The following is a 19008-nucleotide window of genomic DNA, read 5'->3' as shown; positions in this document are numbered from 1 at the left end:
CAGTGGAAAGGCAACTTCTGCAAAGGCGGGAATAAATCGGCGAAAGTAAGAGCAGAGGCCCAAGAAGCTCCGAAGCTCCTTCACTGAGCCAGGTGGTTTAAAAGCTCTAACAGCCGCCGTCTTATTCGGGTCGGGCCTGATGCCATCCTTGTTGACGAGATGTCCCAGCACCAGTGTTTGTCGAGCTCCGAAATGACACTTCTTTGCATTAAGAACCAAGCCAGCATTTCGAATACATTTCAAAACCAGCTCTACCCTTTCGTTATGTTCACTGAATGTACGCCCGAAGATAACAACGTCGTCAAGATAACACATACAGATGTTCCACTTCAGGCCGCGCAGAATGGTGTCCATGAATCTTTCAAATGTAGCGGGCGCGTTACATAGACCAAAAGGCATCACGTTAAATTCATATAGTCCATCCGGAGTAACGAAAGCCGTCTTTTCTTTGTCCATTGAATGCACAGGTATTTGCCAATAGCCTGAGCGTAAGTCTATGGACGAAAAGTAGGATGCTGAATGGAGGCAGTCTAGAGCGTCATCAATGCGTGGGAGAGGGTAGACATCTCTCTTTGTGACGGAGTTTAGACGGCGATAGTCCACACAGAATCTCCAGGTACCATCCTTCTTTTTGACTAGAATCACGGGAGCCGCCCAAGGACTCGATGATTCTCGAATGACACCCTTCTGCAGCATATCACGCACTTGTTCATCAATTATCTTGCGCTCAGACGGCGACACTCGGTAGGGTTTCTGGCGGATGGGCTGTGCTGTTCCCGTGTTTATCCTGTGGAGAATCCGAGACGCGGGAATCGAGGGCGCATGGTCATGGGAAAAATCGAAAATCGCCACGTATTTCGACAAAACGTCCAGAAGCATGCGGCGTTTGTCAGTAGTAAGTGACTTGTCGATCATAGGTAAAAGTTTTGAATCGGCCGTAGAAGTATTGGCTGAGGCCCCACCTGGAGCATCACTGAGGGCAGCCACTGCCATCGGTGAGTATGTTTTGAACTTGGCAAGCTTCAGTCCTCCTGGTAGAACCACCGACTCAGCTGAACAGTTTACCGCCCATAGTCCTGTGCGTCCTTGAACGAGTGACACTATGCAATGCGGCACCAATGTGTTCTTCTTAATGCAACTGAGATGAAAGGGCTCCACTAATGCGTCGAACGCACTGTCACTGTTTTCAATGCGTGAAGAGTATACAGGAACACAGACTGCAGAGAATGCCGGCACAATGCTATCTTCACTGACCCGGAGCGCACCGTGCTCCCTGTCTGAATTCTCTAATAGTTCTCCAGGGGCAGCATCACATATGTACACCTCTCCATTTCTACAATCAACAGTGGCGCCACACATTCGAAGGAAGTCAATCCCCAGGATTATGTCGTGTGTGCTCCTTGGAAGAATCGTAAACTCTGTGACAAACACTTGATCACAACAATATATATATATTCATGCTATCTTTATCTAGAGTTTAAAAATATGCCGACACCCGCCGCAATTACGACGTGACCAAATGCATGTTGCTGCCCGTCGCCTGGAGTCAGACTATTTTATTTGTGTTTTATTTGTGATCTAAAATAGTATTTAATTAGATTTGTTTAATTAACTAACTTTTGAAAGAACGAAGATAGATAAAAAATTCTATCAGAAAGTTGTCGATCGCTTTGCAAAATGTCCGATTAGATAGTTTCTAACATTATATTTGTTAATTATTAGTGTTTTTCTTGCTACCTACAAATGCCCGCAAAATACAAAAGAAAAAAAAAAACGTGACAAACCCACAGGCGCGCGCCGTGATTCTGCTGCTCTCTAACGTTCGCTCGTACACGGAACGTTAGAGAGCAGCAGAATAAATTAACTCGTGAGTTGACGGAAGCTTTTCACATAAGAAGAAGAGGGGAACAATGCGTCAGCCAGCCTATACGGTTATTGCTGCACGATAAAGAGTTTGCTTTTGATAATCTTTCTTCTTTTACCCTGTGTTCTCGATGTGCCACGGGTGTACTTTTTTGCCTGCACACGCATGCGTTGTTTTTTAATTGCCTGTATATATATTCTGCTCTTTCTAATAAACAGTTTAGTTGCGAGAAAGCGCTTCTCCTCTCTTCCTTTCTGTTTATTCGTGCGCTTGAACTGACAGTTATACCATGCATATCCAACTAGCCCAACTTTCGATTCTGTTGCGCTTCCCTCGCAACGGTTTATGACAGCGATATGCAGTCACGGCGGTTATCGCTTTTGCGGCAGATAGCAAAACGCGTTCGTCGGAAAGCAACCACCATCGTTACGGCCCTGTCGAGACAGCGCAATCGGGCAAATGCTGGTCGTTCGTACGCAGAACTTAAGGGAGCACTGTAGAATCATCGTGCGCACTGGCGTGGGAACGGATGTCACGTGATAATTTTTTTTTGTATTTCGCGGGCATTTGTAGTTAGCAGGAAAAACATTAATTAGCAGATATAAATTTCGAAGCTGTCTAATCAGACGTTTTGCAAACCGATCTAATGTAAACCGATATATATATATATATATATATATATATATATATATATATATATATATATATGAGAGAGAGAGAGAGAGAGAGACCGAATCCCGGCCGTGGCGGTCGCATTTCAATAGAGCTGAAGTGCCTGGGGCCTGTGTCGAAATTTCCGAAGCCCTCCACTATAATGATGACCTGGTTTTGGGACGTGGAATTCCAGATATGGTTATTAAATTTCCGGAACCCTCATTTACGGTGTTTCGATGTCGTAGTCCACCCCCCCCCCCTCCCCCCCGTTCTTGGGCTGAATTGAGTTTGAGACCCTTGCCGTATACGTAAACAGTCGTTCTCCGTCTTGCTCCGTCTTTTCGGTGGATCCGTGCAAGCGCTGCTATCTTTCGTTATGCACGCCCACCAGCTGCAGAAGCTTCGCACGACGCGGTATATGCAAGCGCTCCGTTTTAAAAGTCGTATACGCAAGCAGCGGTCCGTTGTCACCACCGCAGACTGAGTGGTTACCTTCACCAAATTTGCACGGTGCCCCCTGCGACGGGCCTCCCGCGAGGTGCGTCCACTGACCTTAATTTAAAAAAAGGCTGTACGACGCATCCCTGCGCTCTGATGAGGGCGCTTGTGAAGCCACCGGAAGGTCCCTTCACTGTCCCGTAAGTTGGCGTCTTCTGGGCGCTTTAGGCGTGTAAATAATATATTATCTAGTGGCAGTTGTTGTTATCGTAATTTTTGCGTTTTCTTTTTATATAACATTCTCGCGGTCATCGAACGCTACACGAAAGATTACAGACGCTGTAGCGACGCCTTCCGAAACGGCGGGGTGCTGTGATCTACTACTAGTTCATGCAACGATGCAACGAACACTACGATTAGGCATCACCTGGAACGCCAACTAACGCTACATCAAACGTGACAGACGCCGTAGCGACGCCGTTCGAATATGGCGCAGTACAGTTGTGTACAACGTTGCAATTACTCATTGGTTAGGTGACGGAGAGACAAATTGTCACGACATTTTTTTACGAAAAGAAAAAGAATGATTGCAAAGGTTTGTCTATTGTGATTGATCTGGGAAAGAAAACAACGTTGGGAAGACATCGCTTCGGGGATGAGTTTTTGGAACTTAGGGGTCGAAACATCACTCTGCAAAATGATCACTGCAAAGTCTGCTTCCTGGAGACGGCGTCCAATTTTCCCTCTTTAAGTTACTGACCCACTTCTCTTATATTTGAGGCCTCGAGCGTGGGAAACTGCATATAAAAAAATTGGCAGATCACACGTACAGTGGGAATCGATGATATGCGAAGCACGAATGAGGAAGGTTTATATCTCAGTTTAAAATCAGAACAACGTTACGAGGCGGAGGTAAATTATGCCGTACATAACTTCCATGTCATAATTATTATGTTGGGACGTGTCATTTACCTTCATCATCTATTCACGCCACCTGATACCAAATTTGGTATATGTGGAGCTAGCGAAACGGTTGCGAGCGTGCTGTGAGCGTTGCATGTAGCCATGTTTTACATGACACACATATCATGATTATCATGTTCGGACGTGTCATTAACTTCGCTGTCTATTGACGTCATGGAATACCAATTAGGTATATTTAAAGCTAGCGAAACGACCACGAGCACATCATGAGCGTGGCATGTGGTCGTGTTGTTACATGACACGCATCTCATGTATATAATATTTGCACCAGTCACATACCTTCGTCGTCCATTCACGTCCCGTAATACCAAACTTGGAATATCTGAAGCTAGCGAAACGGCGCGGAGAGCATCATGAAGGCCCCAATATACTGCGAGGTAACGTTGACGAGCTCACGCTGGGCGCAGCGACGCTGCACTAGCAAAACGTGAACACTCTATAGTCTGACGCCAGACGCGACCAGCGTCTGTCGGCGCAACCCGGCGGCGACCGGTGTGAAACGCGACATGCTGCATTTCGCACCACCCACGTTACCCAGAATGCACCGCGTCTGCCTAGCTTCGTGACGAAGGGACGCCGGGCGTGCTCAAACGCGCATGCGTCAAAGCAACGCAGTGCGGCACGCGCCTGCGAGTATATGCCAGGCAGATCGGCGCCATGGCGTGGCATCGCCGGGATGACGCGACGACACGAACGCTAAAGCACACGCGCGCCGGGTCACGTCTAAGTGTATTGGCGCCTTGAGTGTGGCATGTAGTCATGCTCTTACATGACACGCATCTCATGATTATCATGTTCGCACCAGTCGCATACCTTCGTCACCCATTCACGTGACGTAATACCAAATTTGGCATAAATGAATCTAGCGAAACGGCCCCGAGTGCATCATGAGTGCGGCATGTATACTCATGTTGTTACATGAGACGCATGTCTTGATTATCGTGTTTGGACATGTCGTTTACATAGGTAGTCCGTTCGCGTCACGTAATACTGAATTTGGTACATGTGAAGCTAGCGAGACGGCCGCGAGCGCATCATGAGCGTAGCATGTAGTCATGTTGTTACATCACACGCATCTCATGTTTAACATGCTTGCACCAGTATCATACCTTTGTCATCCATTCGCATCACGTAACGCCGAATTTGATATATGTGAAGCTAGCGAGACGGCGGTGAGCGCATCAAGAGCGTGGCGTGTAGTCATGACTCATGACTAACATGACATGCATGTCACGATTTCTATGTCAGGGTCTGTCGCTTGCGTTCGCCATGCAATCATGTCATACTATGCCAGTTGTGCGATATTTCATGTGAACGAGACCACCGCAGGAGCAGCAAGACAATGAAATGCAAATCATGACATTCATGTAATGAATGTCATGATTTTCATGTTATGACTAGTGAAATATGCTCGTCGTACAGTCATGTTATGCCATATCGAGTTTGGTATCGATACCATTATCCAAACGGCCAGGAGAGCTAAACGTCGTAGGCGGCTAGATAGATAGATACGCTCAAAGTCGCCGAAGTTCGCTAAGAAATGCTTTGCATTTAAAACCACGCAGACACCTTTAACGCGCCTCCATAAAAATAGGTGGTCAAATGTATAAAATCCTTGCAGAATGTGTCAAAAAGGAATACAATTTGGATGTACCTATGCGTGAAATGTCTTCGCATTGACAGTTCCGGCCGATTTGCTGAGATCATAGCTATCTGCAGGCCAGCAGTTCATTAAAAAGCCTTCGCGCCCGCAGCAGGCGACTGCTCATGGCAGTGGCTTCCGGGACACCAACGGCTTCTTCCGGTGGCTTCAACCGCGTGCGCTCGATGCGCCATCTAGCTGTCCCTAGTAGAGATCAGTACAGTGGGTGCGCCAGGCCTTGGTTCGACGGGTTAGGGTGATCGCCGACATCATCATAGAGAACCCGTATCCTCCCACATGCTTTGTTTATATATATTTTGAAATAAAACGTTCTCCCTCTACCCGATGTGGTCACTGCGTGTCGCGAACGCTCTAAATTAACCGTCATCCCCAGCAGCCACGCGTTTTGGGTATCGCGTTTCAATCGCCGTGCACAGTACAGTGTCAATTTTTATGAAAGGGAGTACGGGAACGCGTGGCCTGCGTGCTTCGGCGGCTGCTGGCAGCGCGTTCAAGTGGAAGCGAGACCAACCACAGCCTTTTTTCGCGTCATCTCGCGGCGAGCGAAGCAACCATTCATTGATGATATGGAACCAGCGGGAAAATACCACATCCTTCCCCCCTCCCCCTATCAATGTGAATAACGCAAGAGGCTGGTAATCGCCTTGGAGGGGGAGGGGATGCTATCTTGCCGCTGGTTCCATATCAGCAATAAATGGTAGCTTTGCTCGCCGCGAGATGCCGCAAAAAGAAGGTGTCGTACGTTGCTCTTGCTTCCACTTGAACGCGCTGCCAGCGGAGCGCGCAGGCCACGCGTTCCTGTGTTCCCTTTCATAAAAATTGACACTGTACATACTTTTAGCCTTCGACATTTTCCCAAACCAGCATGCACAGCTTAAGCGCTTCATTTGCTGCATGGTGATTCTTCTGCAGAGAAGTCGTCAGATGAACACTCGCTATTGATTGCTTCATTGCTTATCATTTTGCCGTTGGTTACGAGGCGATCGAGCAAGCTGAGAGGATAGGCGCGGACACCATGAAAAAGTGAAAAGAAAAAGATAGAAACAAAGAAAAAAAGAAAGAGAAATTTCGCAGAGACTTATTGTACAGCCGGCCCCGCCGCGGTGGTCTAGTGGCTAAGGTACTCGGCTGCTGACCCGCAGGGCGCGGGTTCGAATCCCGGCTGCGGCGGCTGCATTTCCGATGGAGGCGGAAATGTTGTAGGCCCGTGTGCTCAGATTTGGGTGCACGTTAAAGAACCCCAGCTGGTGTAAATTTCCGGAGCCCTCCACTACGGCGTCTCTCATAATCATATAGTGGTTTTGGGACGTTAAACCCCACATATCAATTATTGTACAGCCGCGCAAACATGCTTGCATTATCAACGCAGCGCCGCGCTCCTTCTGCTCAACGAGCACTCGAAGCTTAGCGACAAGCGTTCGAGAAGCGAGCTGCGTGCTACTTTAGGAAAGAGAGGTCAAGATATCTCACGGCGGTGAAAAGGAAAACACCGTCGTCGTCTTAACCTCATTACAATGAGTGAGATAAGAATAGAACGGGCATGAATATCAGATAACGGCGCGCCGCGTGGCTCCCCGGAAGGGAGGCCCATCTTGCGAAAGTGTCTACATAAAGGCTGCCGCCATCCACTGTACCCCCCCTTCTTGGCCAACCCCTCACTGGTTCGACACACCGGTGGGCGACACGTGTTTCGCCGTACACTGGGAGCTCCGGCTGCGGAGACGTTGTTTGTTACCCCGCACAGGTGTTTACTCGCGCCTAGCGCCCTTCACGTTGTGGCGCGACCGGAGAGCTGCCCTTTCACTGATCTGCGCCCCTTGCCGGCCTTGTGCCGTCACATCCACTGGCGTGACGTGGTGCTGAACCGGCTGTTGTATAGACTCCTGTGTAAGCACCCTGGATGCGCGCGGTGGCGCCTTCGGTAGAAGTACTGTGTTTCGTCCGCGGTAGACGTACACTCGACCTACTTCCTTGCCTCACCTGACGTCCTTAAGGCTCATCGCTGCTTGTTTTTTTTGTTTTGTTGCGTGGGTCTTTTGACCACAGGGCGCGCTTTTCGCGATTTTCTGGACACCGGTGTGTCGCGTTTCCCCGTACAGTGTCGTGGCTGTCCTGGAGGAGTGCCGAAGAGCGCTTGCAGTGTAGCAGCAAGAAGAAAAAGAATGCGACTGACTCCCAAGGAACTGGAAGGCCTGCTGGTGCACCAGGCGGGGTACCTAGCCCAGAAGCGATTGGCGCGTGGCCTGCGGCTCAATCATCCCGAAGCTGTAGCACTCATAGCTTGTCAGGTGAGTGCCGATGTCATTGCACATTGTGAGGCAGAGGAGTATCCTCGTTGCACGTATTCATTGCGCGGAAAGGTGGAAATTTAGTTTGGAGACTGTTGGACCATTACACCATGCATGCACTGCTGTCTGTCCCAAGAAAATGACATTCGCCCGTATCGTGATGCTGCGTTTTTTCGATATGTAAGGTCGAGGAACGTTCAACCCCTCCTGGTTGGAACTGAACATCCTGCATCAACGCACGCTCAGACAGGCCGGACCTTCCCGCAGTATCACGTCCGCAACCATTGTGTTCAGGTTTCGAATTTGTGGAAAGTTTTGCGTATTTATTATTAATATTTTTCATGTTCATTGAGGTCTTTCGAACTGTTCTTTCGGATATTTTTGTCGGTACCCGGCTATTAGGCCAAGCGGAAGGGTGAACCGATTTCTTCGAATGCTTTACGGCTCCTGGAACCGTGTCCTGCAGAACAAGAAAGGTTGCAAGTGAGTTTTGGTAATAACTTTGAAACACGCGACGTGATTTAGAAGGCCCGGGTGTTGTGAAGAAGCGTAGCAGAAGCTATATTAATTAATTAACTAATTCTTAACCGCTGTGCGTGATAGCCTGTTGTGAGAACAGTCCCGGTCTGGGCATTGATTCCGTTAGCACTAATATATATTAATTCTCGTTGTTGTACTCCTCCTGTTTGCCGCGACGGTGGCCTGCAGTAGTTACGGTGTTCGGCTATACTGACCCGGAAGACGTGGTTTCTATCCCAAACGCGGCGCAGTGGTTTTAACTTAGCCCGAAAGTCGCTAGATTTAGCGTATTTTCAGTTGTGCTATTGCGACTATTCTATCGCTTTGGAGTCCTAGCGACTTTTGCGGGGGACTTTCAAAATTTAATGTAGTGTGTTCTAAAACAGACATAGCAAATGATAAAACTGTGAGAACAGTGCAATACACGGAATGAGCTTCAATAAATGAGGCCAAAGCCTATAGGATAAAGCTGCTTGTGGCATTGCGATCTTTAGCGTGCAATGTGGCCGTTCCGAGCACTCCTTCTGTTCCAGTATGATCCCATAGAATGGTCAAAGCCGCTCAGTGTGGCAGAGGGGCTCCGAACAGCTGAACGGCTCACTGCAAACAGGTGGACTTCAAATGCTGACCGGTTCACAGTGGCGTAGCCCCGAGGTAGCAGCGCAGTCCAACTTCATTCGCCTCAACAGAAATTCATTTGAGATTGTTTAAATCAAATATAATCTATTCACGTGATATCAAGTCAAAAACTTAAAACTCAGAAAAAAATGATGATCATTATCATCCTTTAGCAAATTTTGGCTAAAATTGGTGACTTTTTGAAAGTGTCCTGGCGACTGCCAAAAAAAAAAAGTTAACACCACTGCCGTGGTGGCCGCATCCCTATATAGACTAAATTCCAGAGGCCCATTTACTGAGCAATTTCATTGCGCGTTAATCCCCTGTAGACTCCATTATCCAGAGCCCTCCACTGCAGCGTCTTTGGGAAGTCAAAACCCGTAAAACAACCACGCAATTATTCTCATAATTTTTTCTCGCGTATATCGATCACATGTTTACGGTTATTATATTACAAGGCCATGTCCTGCTAGACACGACAATAGATGCTGACACTCGCAGCATGCGTGCGCACACAGTGTCACAAGATTATCGGACTTGTCCTCGGTGCCGCGCGCTTCAAAGCTTCAGATATTGACAGTGATAGGTGTCCACTTTCCTTACGTAAGGTTCTGTGTGCTAGGCTGGCTGGAGCGAGCTGTGGCGAAAGATCTAGCCGCCCGCAGAGTGGCCTTGAAACTTTGGAGCCCTATAGACGTGGTTCATTTGATGGGAAGTGGCCATGATTGCATGTTGACCACTTCCATGTACGGAACAGTAGACGGCCTTTTTCTCTCGTTTACATTGTGGTGTCCTCTTAAAACCGTCGATATATACTGTTCTTTGCAGCATGTTTCATGAATAACGTGACGTAAGAGCTCTTGGGTATAAGCTTTTTCTCTCAGGAGTGTTAATTCGTTTACATGGGAAAACGTCGGTCTGCTAGACTCCTTTCCTGCCAAGACCTGGACAAGAGTATAGATTGTCGGCCTTGTTGGTGCATCATACATACTTTAAGCGGTTGAAATGCGATCTTCGTGGAGGAGGAAACTTGGCGGCTCAGCGGGTAATTATAGGCGCAGATTTGGGGCAGCGGGGTGGGAGAAAAGAAGCTTGTGGACTTGGTGGAACATATACACGTGTCGCATTCTTTTGTAAAAGGATCAAAATGTGGGCCAGTTGGTAATTCATTTTCTTCGTTCAGCGAACTGGGAGCGCAGAGAAAACACAAAGGACGAAGCGAGGAACCATTCTTTTGTCTTCTTCTTCTTCTTCTTTTTCTTGTTTTTCTTCTTTACGGTGAAGCTGTCTCAACCTTACCCTGTCTTGCGCGACATGTCTCCGTTTTGTTTCTACGAGCTTCATCGTCCAACCCGATTCTCTGCCTTCGTCGGCTACGTTTCATAGCTAAACACTCATTTGTTCTCACTGACCACTGGTTTCGTGCGGTTTGCGCGGCCAGGTCAGATCCAGTTTGTACCAATAGTATACCTTGACTTTGGGCGAGTTGTTTACTCGTTGAAATACAGCGTGACTTATAATACTGGTGATAACAGGGGGGGGGGGGGGGGGCGCTCGTCTGCGAACGTGCTTACGCCTAAATGTTTTTATCGCCCCGTACTGAACTAGAAGACATCGACCATCTGATATGCCATTGCCCTTGATTTGCCTCTGAAAGACAGAAGCTTTCGGACGCATTGCGACAATTAGACGATCGGCCACTCTCTGTGCAGATGCTACTGGAACACCGTCATCGCCTTTCGTCGGCTCAAAAAGCAGTCAAAGCTGTCTTGTGCTTTTTGAGGACTACAGGCCTATGTGACCACCTTTAACTTTGTGTAGTGCCACCGCTGCATACGCGCCAGCCGATTGGCTGACAATCCTCCTTTTTTTTCTCGCTCTCTTTCTCTTTCCTCTCTCTCTCATCTTTATGCCCCCTTCCTATTCCCCCAGCGTAGGGTAGCATACCGGGCATGTGCCTGGTTAACCTCCCTGCCTTCCCTCTTGTTGTTTACCCCCCCCCCCCCCCCCCCGTACAGAACTTGTCCTTCCCGTTCTCCCGCTGTGGAACATGACGCCCGCGTACGATGAATCTTCAAGGTCGAGTCGTAGAACGCGCAGAAAACAACATACACGGTGGCGACGCAGGGCGTTGAACTTGTGCTCGCTTTTTTTCCATTGCCTCGCCGCCGACCGCGGCCGTTGCTATTCGCACGATTGAGCAGAGCCCTGGTAGAGATAGCGCGGCCCTGGCCTGAGAGTAGATAGGGGGAACGGCAGGGGGGTGCGCTTCCGCGGTACAGGACGTGAACCGCGAGGGGACGGCGGCTCAAGCGTAAAAAGAAATTGTGGGCGGGCCAACCAACCACTCGACTGGTGCTCGCTCACCGAGAGGTCCGAGCCACGCGAGAATCTCCCCGCATTGTGTACTCGGCGATGTGTGCACAGTAAACGACTACAATTGCGTACAATGTCGGTTACGTCGTGCTCTCCAGACGCCGGGAACGTCTGTTGCCTCTTGTAGCGCTTGTCGCGATGCTTGTTGTCACATGTGTCCCGCTATCTGTGTACTTCTTGCGAACGGGGCACTTAAGAAGAAGACGCATTACGGGAAAGAGTCGTGCAGTGAGGACGTAAAAAAGAAAAGAAAGAAAAATAGGAGTCTTTCAATTCTACCTGGCAAAAAAAGTGGTCAAACTATAGTGGCACGTCAATTCGATCTATGCTAGGTGTGGAAAAGGCATGCTCACACGCATATGTCATAGAAAACTGCTACGAAAATTTTACAGCCATCTCTTGGAGAAAGGAGAACATAGGCCAGCTCTGCTGCAATGCAAAAGTCTTATGCCGCGAAGCACACTAAATTTCTCAACGGGTCAAAATGTGCCCTATAAAAATTTTTTTATTTGAGAGTATATTTTGCAGGACCCATGTGAGAACCACTGATGTAGGCAGTGTGTTACTTGATGCTGAAGATTGCACACAAACGCAGTTGGGGACTCGAATAAAAATTGGGAGGATCCACTTTCTGTGCTGAAAGGATAAGCGTCAGGCGCGTACTAGCGCGGTGCACTGATAACGGAACACAAGTAGTGAATCTTTTGTACTACATTTGTCGCATATGAAAGAGAAAAAGAAAAACAAGAAGCAGAACTTTGAGTTAGTCTTTTGATTTTTGCAAAAGTGTTACTGTACACGAAACAAAGATATCATATTTGTCGCTGCGATCACTTTTACGTGATGTATCACTGCGTCAGTTAAAATATGCAAGGAGAACTAGTACCTTAATAAAATGTCTTGTTTAGCGCGTTGGTTCATTCTTGAATAGATTCGCAAATGTAAGCCCCGCCGCGGTGGTCTAGTGGCTAAGGTACTCGGCTGCTGACCCGCAGGTCGCGGGATCGAATCCCGGCTGCGGCGGCTGCATTTCCGATGGAGGCGGAAATGTTGTAGGCCTGTGTGCTCAGATTTGGGTGCACGTTAAAGAACCCCAGGTGATCGAAATTTTCTGAGCGCTCCACTATGGCGTTTCTCATAATAATGTGGTGGTTTTAGGACGCTAAACCCCACATATCAATCAAATCAGATTCGCAAATGTACAACAACAACAACAACAACAACAAAAAAAGAGGACGACTGAAGAGAGGACTCACTGCCAACTGGTTTTATTCGGAAAACACATTGGAATATAAAGTTCGCTACAACACAGGTGCGCCTGCGCACACATTCAGCAAGAATCATTTTTTTTTTCATCTTTCTCCTTTTAATTGTTCTTGCTGGACGTGTGCTTAGGTGCGCCTGTGGTGTGCCGAACAACGTCATGTTCTCGTGTGTTTTCCGGAAAAAAGCGGTTGGTATGAGCGCTTGTAGAGTCCTTCCTCTCTTATTCTGCGTTGTACATTTGCGCTCAAGTCTATTCCAGAGCTATAGTACCTATGTATGCACTATGAGACGGGAACAACTCTGTATATATGTAACATTGCATACATGTATACACGTATCGCTTACATGTGCATGTATGTAATGTTACATGAAATTCTGACGGCAAATACAATGGTTTTGCAAAAGGCCTATTAGTAATTTAGAATGTTTAACTTTATAAAACGCTTCTTAAGCCGGAAGTGCTCCTCCTCAGATAAACAAAGATGGCTACAATATCTAGCATCACCGAGGCACTTCTTCTATGCTTTTGCTTAGCACTGTGCTGAAGTTTGTGGATTGTGGCGCTGAATCACGCTGTTTTGTCGAATGCTGCAGCTTGGAGCTGTCATCAACTTAGATGATAATTGGTCTGAAGAATTGCAGAGACGAAAGCGCGGAAAGAGTTGCACTTTGTGCGTAAACATCCAGCTTATTCAGTGAGTTGCATCAGGCTTTCTTTCTTCTTTCTTTAAAAGACAAAGAGCCTTTCTAGCAAGCCAGCGGTGCAAGGCTGCAAGTGCTCACACATAGCAGGCATTTCTGAAAGGAGCAAGCACTTGGGCCAGTTGAACTGCTTGGTAAATTGTCACAATGAAATAACGAAATACAGTAGACTTTCAATAAACAGAAGTCTCTTACATAGTATTGCTGCTCTAAGAGAACTGCCTCTAATACGATCGGTTTCGTTCTTCGATTCTGCTCCACATTTCATCTCTCTAAGCAAATGGAATCCTTTTTGATGGGACTCATTTTCCTGCCCCCACAGGTTCCACTTAACGATACTCTACTGTATTAGCCTGAAGTGCACCTAAAACAGGACAGCACACTGAAGTGCTGTACTGTTTGTTTACATTGTCGCCATCATTGGTGCGCTCCATACTGATATTGCATTATTAGTAAGTCTTATTAAATGTGTGGCTATTATTAAGCGTAACTAACAGTCAAACCTCGATATATCAAGTAAGGAGTATAATTAACTATCTATTTTAATGAAGTAAATAACGAGTAGTATTACCGTTATTTGGCACACCGATACGCATGCATGCTTGTAACAGATTTCCGCGTGTATCGAGGCCATTTTCATGTTGGATGCAACTTTCCTTTTGTGAGGTTCTAGTGCATGCCCTGTGTGGTGTCTCAGTAACTGGTGCTTTTCCCCTCTGCAACAACCGCAGCTACATTCCGCTGCAGAATTATTTGAAACCTTTTGCATCCATCTATCTTTCCGCCCCTAGACTGAGTAGCACTACCCGCCATGATGGCTTTGTTGTTCTGGTACTCGACTCTTGATCCGGAGGTCACGGGCCGAAATCCTAGCCGCGGCAGCAGCATTTTCGATGTAGGCGAAAATTCTTGAAGCCCACGCACTGCGGTGTCGCCCATCATCATATCGTGGTTTAGGTCGTTTAAATCCAACAATTATAATATAAATATCTGATTGCGCAATAGCGTTTTCATCTTTTATATGTTGGAAAGAAACAAATATATTTGAAAGTAGGAACGAGGACGATTCTTCGACAGTGTAGTTACTACGATATCCCCGCTGCTTCAGTTTCCAAAATGGGTCACTGCATAAAACAATATGGCGGAGTATGGGTGTGCGTCTTGGAAAAAGCAGGAACGAACAGAACAATGCTGACAAGGCATTGAGGTCAACTGGACACACGTGCCAAAAAACGTTGACACGTGTTAGTCAACACTTAAGAGATAGCATGCACGTGCAACTCTGTGTGAACGAAAAAAACAACAACAACCTCCGCAGAGTGCTGTGTCGATTGTTGCAGTTCTGTCTGGACAGGTCAAGCACAATGTGTTGGCCTGCGCCCAAGATAGAAGGCTTGCGATGGCCACTTACCCACTCGAAAAAACTCTTTCGGATACAATTTTGACTACGCTCATAGTGGAGTTTTAACAGCTAGCTTGTTCAATTCTTAAAGGGTCACCATAAGCAACATTCTTGGATGCCTAACAAAGCCAAATAATGCTGATTAAATTGTGGCAAGTAAATTGTGGAGATAGACGTCACAAGTCCACAAAAATGTATGTGCGTATAATATTGCGCCAACGCCTTATGACTGACCTCCCTTAAATTTATTTAAGAAAATTCTCATATACTTTTAAACTCCCTGCATGCTTCTCGGCCTCCACCCTGCTACTGCTCCTGAGTCACATCATCCTTACTCGAAGGTTTACAGCGCAAAGCAGACACAGGGACGACTATAAACACAGACAAGCACAGTCTTGACCTTCTCCTTACCTCTGTGTCTCTAATCCTGTGGTTGGAAAGACAATCGCCGAACAGATTCCAAGGGCCAGCGTATCGCCCCCCCCCCCCCCCACCTCCTCCCGAAACGCACCAAGAGAGCTTGGACAAATCAAGGTAGGCCCCTTTAGTGCGCCAGCAAACGCTGGTTGTGATCCAAAGACCGAGTCCGAGCCAAGAGTTGACAACAAAACAAAATATGTTTTCACATACTTAAGATAGTACAATCTTACATAAACATGTACACACATGCACATCCTACATAAACATGTACACAAAGGCAAATTCTACTAGCCCATTTGCTATATAACTCTGATATGCAATCCCGGCTGCGGCGGCTTCATTTCTGATGGAGGCGAAAATGTTGTAGGCCCGTGTGCTCAGATTTGGGTGCACGTTAAAGAACCCCAGGTGGTCGAAATTTCCGTAGCCCTCCACTATGGCGTTTCTCATAATCATATGGTGGTTTTGGGACGTTAAACCCCACATATCAATCAGATGATATTCAATACAACGGAAACAGTAAAACCATGCAATTGTGCTACAAATTCAATCTCATGCATTATAAAATCATCCAAACACTTAAGGTCTTGAAATATTCACCTATTATGCCTGTCCACAAATTCTTGAATATAGTCCCGAATGTTTCTCTTCAAGGAAACACGGAGACTCCAGCACTGATTGCTGTTCCCTTCGTCGCCGGCCCGTTACATTACTCTTCTGGCAGGTCTTCATCGACCGCCTGACTCCCAGTTACCGCCCGCTTGTAGACGTCAGACTCTGCCCAGGCGGCGCTGCGAAAAACGCCGCCATGGCACTAGCGCCCCCATCGCCGTGTCGGTGTCGGCCATAATTGGGTAGTGCACAGGAAGCCATCCGCAAGCGAACGTGCGTAGGTCGTCCTCTTTCGTTGGTCTTGAGGCACGTTTTCCTGAAACTCAAGGATTTAGCAAGCTTCTTCCTTCAATCCAAGCTCGCTTCATAGAAGTAGGAAGGGTATCAAAACGAAATGCGGGCAGAATGCAAAGTATGTTTAATTTATTTCGGCGTGCTGCACCTCGCAATTCAAGTGCAAGCGGGCATTGCATGACATTGAGTTCGAGGCAAGCACTAAACTTGGGCATACACATGATGCTAAAGCGGTGAAGTGCTAACACACAAAATCTTTGCGATCAGTGGTACGAAGCTGGCTTTATCCGGCACGAACGGCCGTGGTGATTATAGCTCTGCAGTTGCAATCTCCAACAATTTCTTGCTTGCTTTGCATTTAGGTGTTTCAAGACGCGTCGTGCTCGAATGCAGCTGTTGACAGTTGTCTACCGTTTCTATATACTGCAAATGGGGATGCATGCGTGCACACTGCCATGCACAACGAAAGGCAAAACTGATGCCTCCGGATAGGTCCTGTAATCCCAGAGACTAACGGCAAAAAAGAAAAAAAAACTGCGGTCGCGATCATTTTGCCATTTACCTGTATGACGCACGTGTTTGCATTTCCTAGTTAAAGCAGGCACTTAGAGCCTTCAAAGCCCTAGTGTGCGTAATGCTGTGTGGTGGCGACAACTTCAGATTATTGGTGGTAGCAGCGTGTGCAATGTTTTTTTGCGGCCGGGCGTCACCTGTCTGTTAAGCTTCATAATCAAAGTTGCCACGATTCTCCGTCAAGGCTACTCGAAACAATAGCAGAAGACCTATATTATCACACTTACCCAAGCGAACGGATGTGGACAACGCGAGTATTTGCTTACCCAACACGACGTGAACGTGTTCGCAACGGCTGTATTTAGCGCTCTCGCCCTTCTGCTTTACCAAAGCTGCGGAAATCAGTAAAACTGGAATCATCTACGTTCGTGGCGATTCCGAACACGCAACAGTAGCGTCGACCGGAGTCTTTGTTGTAGAGCGCAGAGCTGTTGCGTCTGCTCTTGTTTTCGCCATTGTTTAGGCGAGTGAACCAGCAAGCACTTCACGGCGGTTTGGTAACGCGTCCAGCTAGCGGAGAGAAATTCGTAGCTATTTTTCTGAGCGTTCAATGCTAAAATACATCTAATATTTAGCTCAATCGTTGTTTCGTACGCTATAGTTGCAGATGGTGGCGCAGCAAACTGTGCAAGCGAGTCGGGACTCGGGCTTTACACTGTTCAAAACTGCGCCGACAGGTGGCGCTGCGTGTTCGCAAAAATCCAGAGTAGGACGTTGATTTTTAGTATGTTCTACTGCGCAGACAGATGCGCGCCGGTGGCTGCTGCGCTGGCTTTGCCCGGTGTTCGCTTTCGCGCGTGCGTTGTGTGTGGAGGAGCTGAAGTGGTGTACGCTCTGGAGAAGCGACCGTTGCTGGCGCCTTGAATCGCGGCGCATGAGCGGCCGGCGCTGTTCTGTTTAGACGCACTTTTAGGTTGGTTCCAGCGCTCGTTTGTGACACTGCCATCCTTTCATTGTTATTTTTCATCATTTCATCCTCACGTTGCATTGCGGAGGTGCACATCATGTCAGTTGGTGCAAGTTGATCAAGCAAATTTCAATTTCATTACACAAAGCAGCTGTGTACATTGATTTAGGTGCACGTGCAAATTAATGCCTAAAAGACGAAGTTATTCATCACTTTCTACTAAGGTGTGTCTCATAATCATATAGTGCTTTCGGATCATAAAACTTTAGTGTCAAATTAGTCAAATGTGCTAAACACATGCTTTGTGTATGAGTGTGAGTTTGGTATAGTGGTTTTTGTGTGCTTATCTATAGGCCGAACTGTTAATTAAGATAACCAAAAAGTCAGTTTCGGTACAAGGCCACATCAATGAATGCGATATGCTAATGAATGCACGGCGTTGACCCGGTTGAAACGGGCGTCGACGCGGGTGCTGCTAGAGCGGTTTGAAGCGAAGTTCAGTATTCGAGTAAACGTTTGTTTGAGTTGCTTGAAACGCAAAGACATGGGAGGCGGGTTGGGTTTCGTGCAAGTTTCATCGCAGATAATCTGCGATTGAGCGTTGCGGTTGGTGGAGAGGGTGAAGCGAGAGAGAAGTGTGTTGCGAGCGGGCGGAGGAGCTGGCAGCTGTGGGTGCAGTGGCGAGCGCGCTACGGGTGAGGAAGTGACATCAGCGCACAACTGCGAGGTAAGCGTGCGAGGATAGCGTGATGTAAACGCGCAGCTGCGGCGTGACCTACTTGGCACCGCGCCAACGCCTGTAGCGAGAGGAACGTGTTGCGGCGTGTTCGTACGGATGCACGTACGTACGGCATTACACACGTGAGTCAAAGAGCAGCTTCGCATATAGTAATCTTGTGCAAATAATCTACTGCAATCTAGCTCGTGGCTAGCCCATATATAGTAACGGGCAAGCGTGGTAGGTAGGGAAGCATGGCCCTACAATGGACCACGTTTGGTCACCCGGGCATTGGGTGCCAACAATTTCCCCAGCATTTGCCGACCACTGGCCGCACGTCTGCAGCCCATTAATAACAAGCGACACCGGTTGCCAATCAGGGCCCCACTTTGTGCCACCATTGGTCGGCCGACGATAGAGGTTGACGAGCACTGTCCACTTGTTTTCCAATTATTGGCCGTTGGCCAATTTTAGTTGGGTTATGCTTGAATTGACAGTAATGCAGTGACCATGATATCTAAGCAGGTGTTGTGAATAGTTGACTGCGTGGCGTCCAACAGGAAGCGAAGTCCAAGTTCGGCATCGAGAAACGCGACAAGCCACTGGTTTTTACGTCAAAGTACATTAACGATGAAGTTTCCAGTGACTATCACCAGCACATTCTTAAGGCACACCAAACGGAAGTCATGCAGCAAGAAGTTCATGACGTC

The 19008-nt window shown here is 47.5% G+C and overlaps 1 protein-coding gene across 3 annotated transcripts in view; it reads left to right on the top strand.

Moving 5' to 3' along the window:
- The window catches only part of LOC119176632 (urease subunit alpha-like), a 138929-nt gene that overhangs the window by 40007 nt on the left and 79914 nt on the right, over positions 1-19008 (top strand). For 2 of the 3 annotated variants that reach the window (XM_075889239.1, XM_075889240.1), the window contains exon 2: positions 7703-7891. The exons of the other annotated variant lie outside the window; for it this stretch is intronic. In XM_075889239.1, coding sequence (XP_075745354.1) covers positions 7703-7891 — 189 coding nt within the window. The remainder of the gene's footprint in view (positions 1-7702; positions 7892-19008) is intronic. 3 annotated transcript variants of the gene reach the window in all.

The sequence above is a fragment of the Rhipicephalus microplus genome, chromosome 3, assembly GCF_043290135.1.
Source record: "Rhipicephalus microplus isolate Deutch F79 chromosome 3, USDA_Rmic, whole genome shotgun sequence".
Lineage (NCBI taxonomy): Eukaryota > Metazoa > Arthropoda > Arachnida > Ixodida > Ixodidae > Rhipicephalus > Rhipicephalus microplus.
This window is presented reverse-complemented; position numbering and strand designations above follow the sequence as displayed.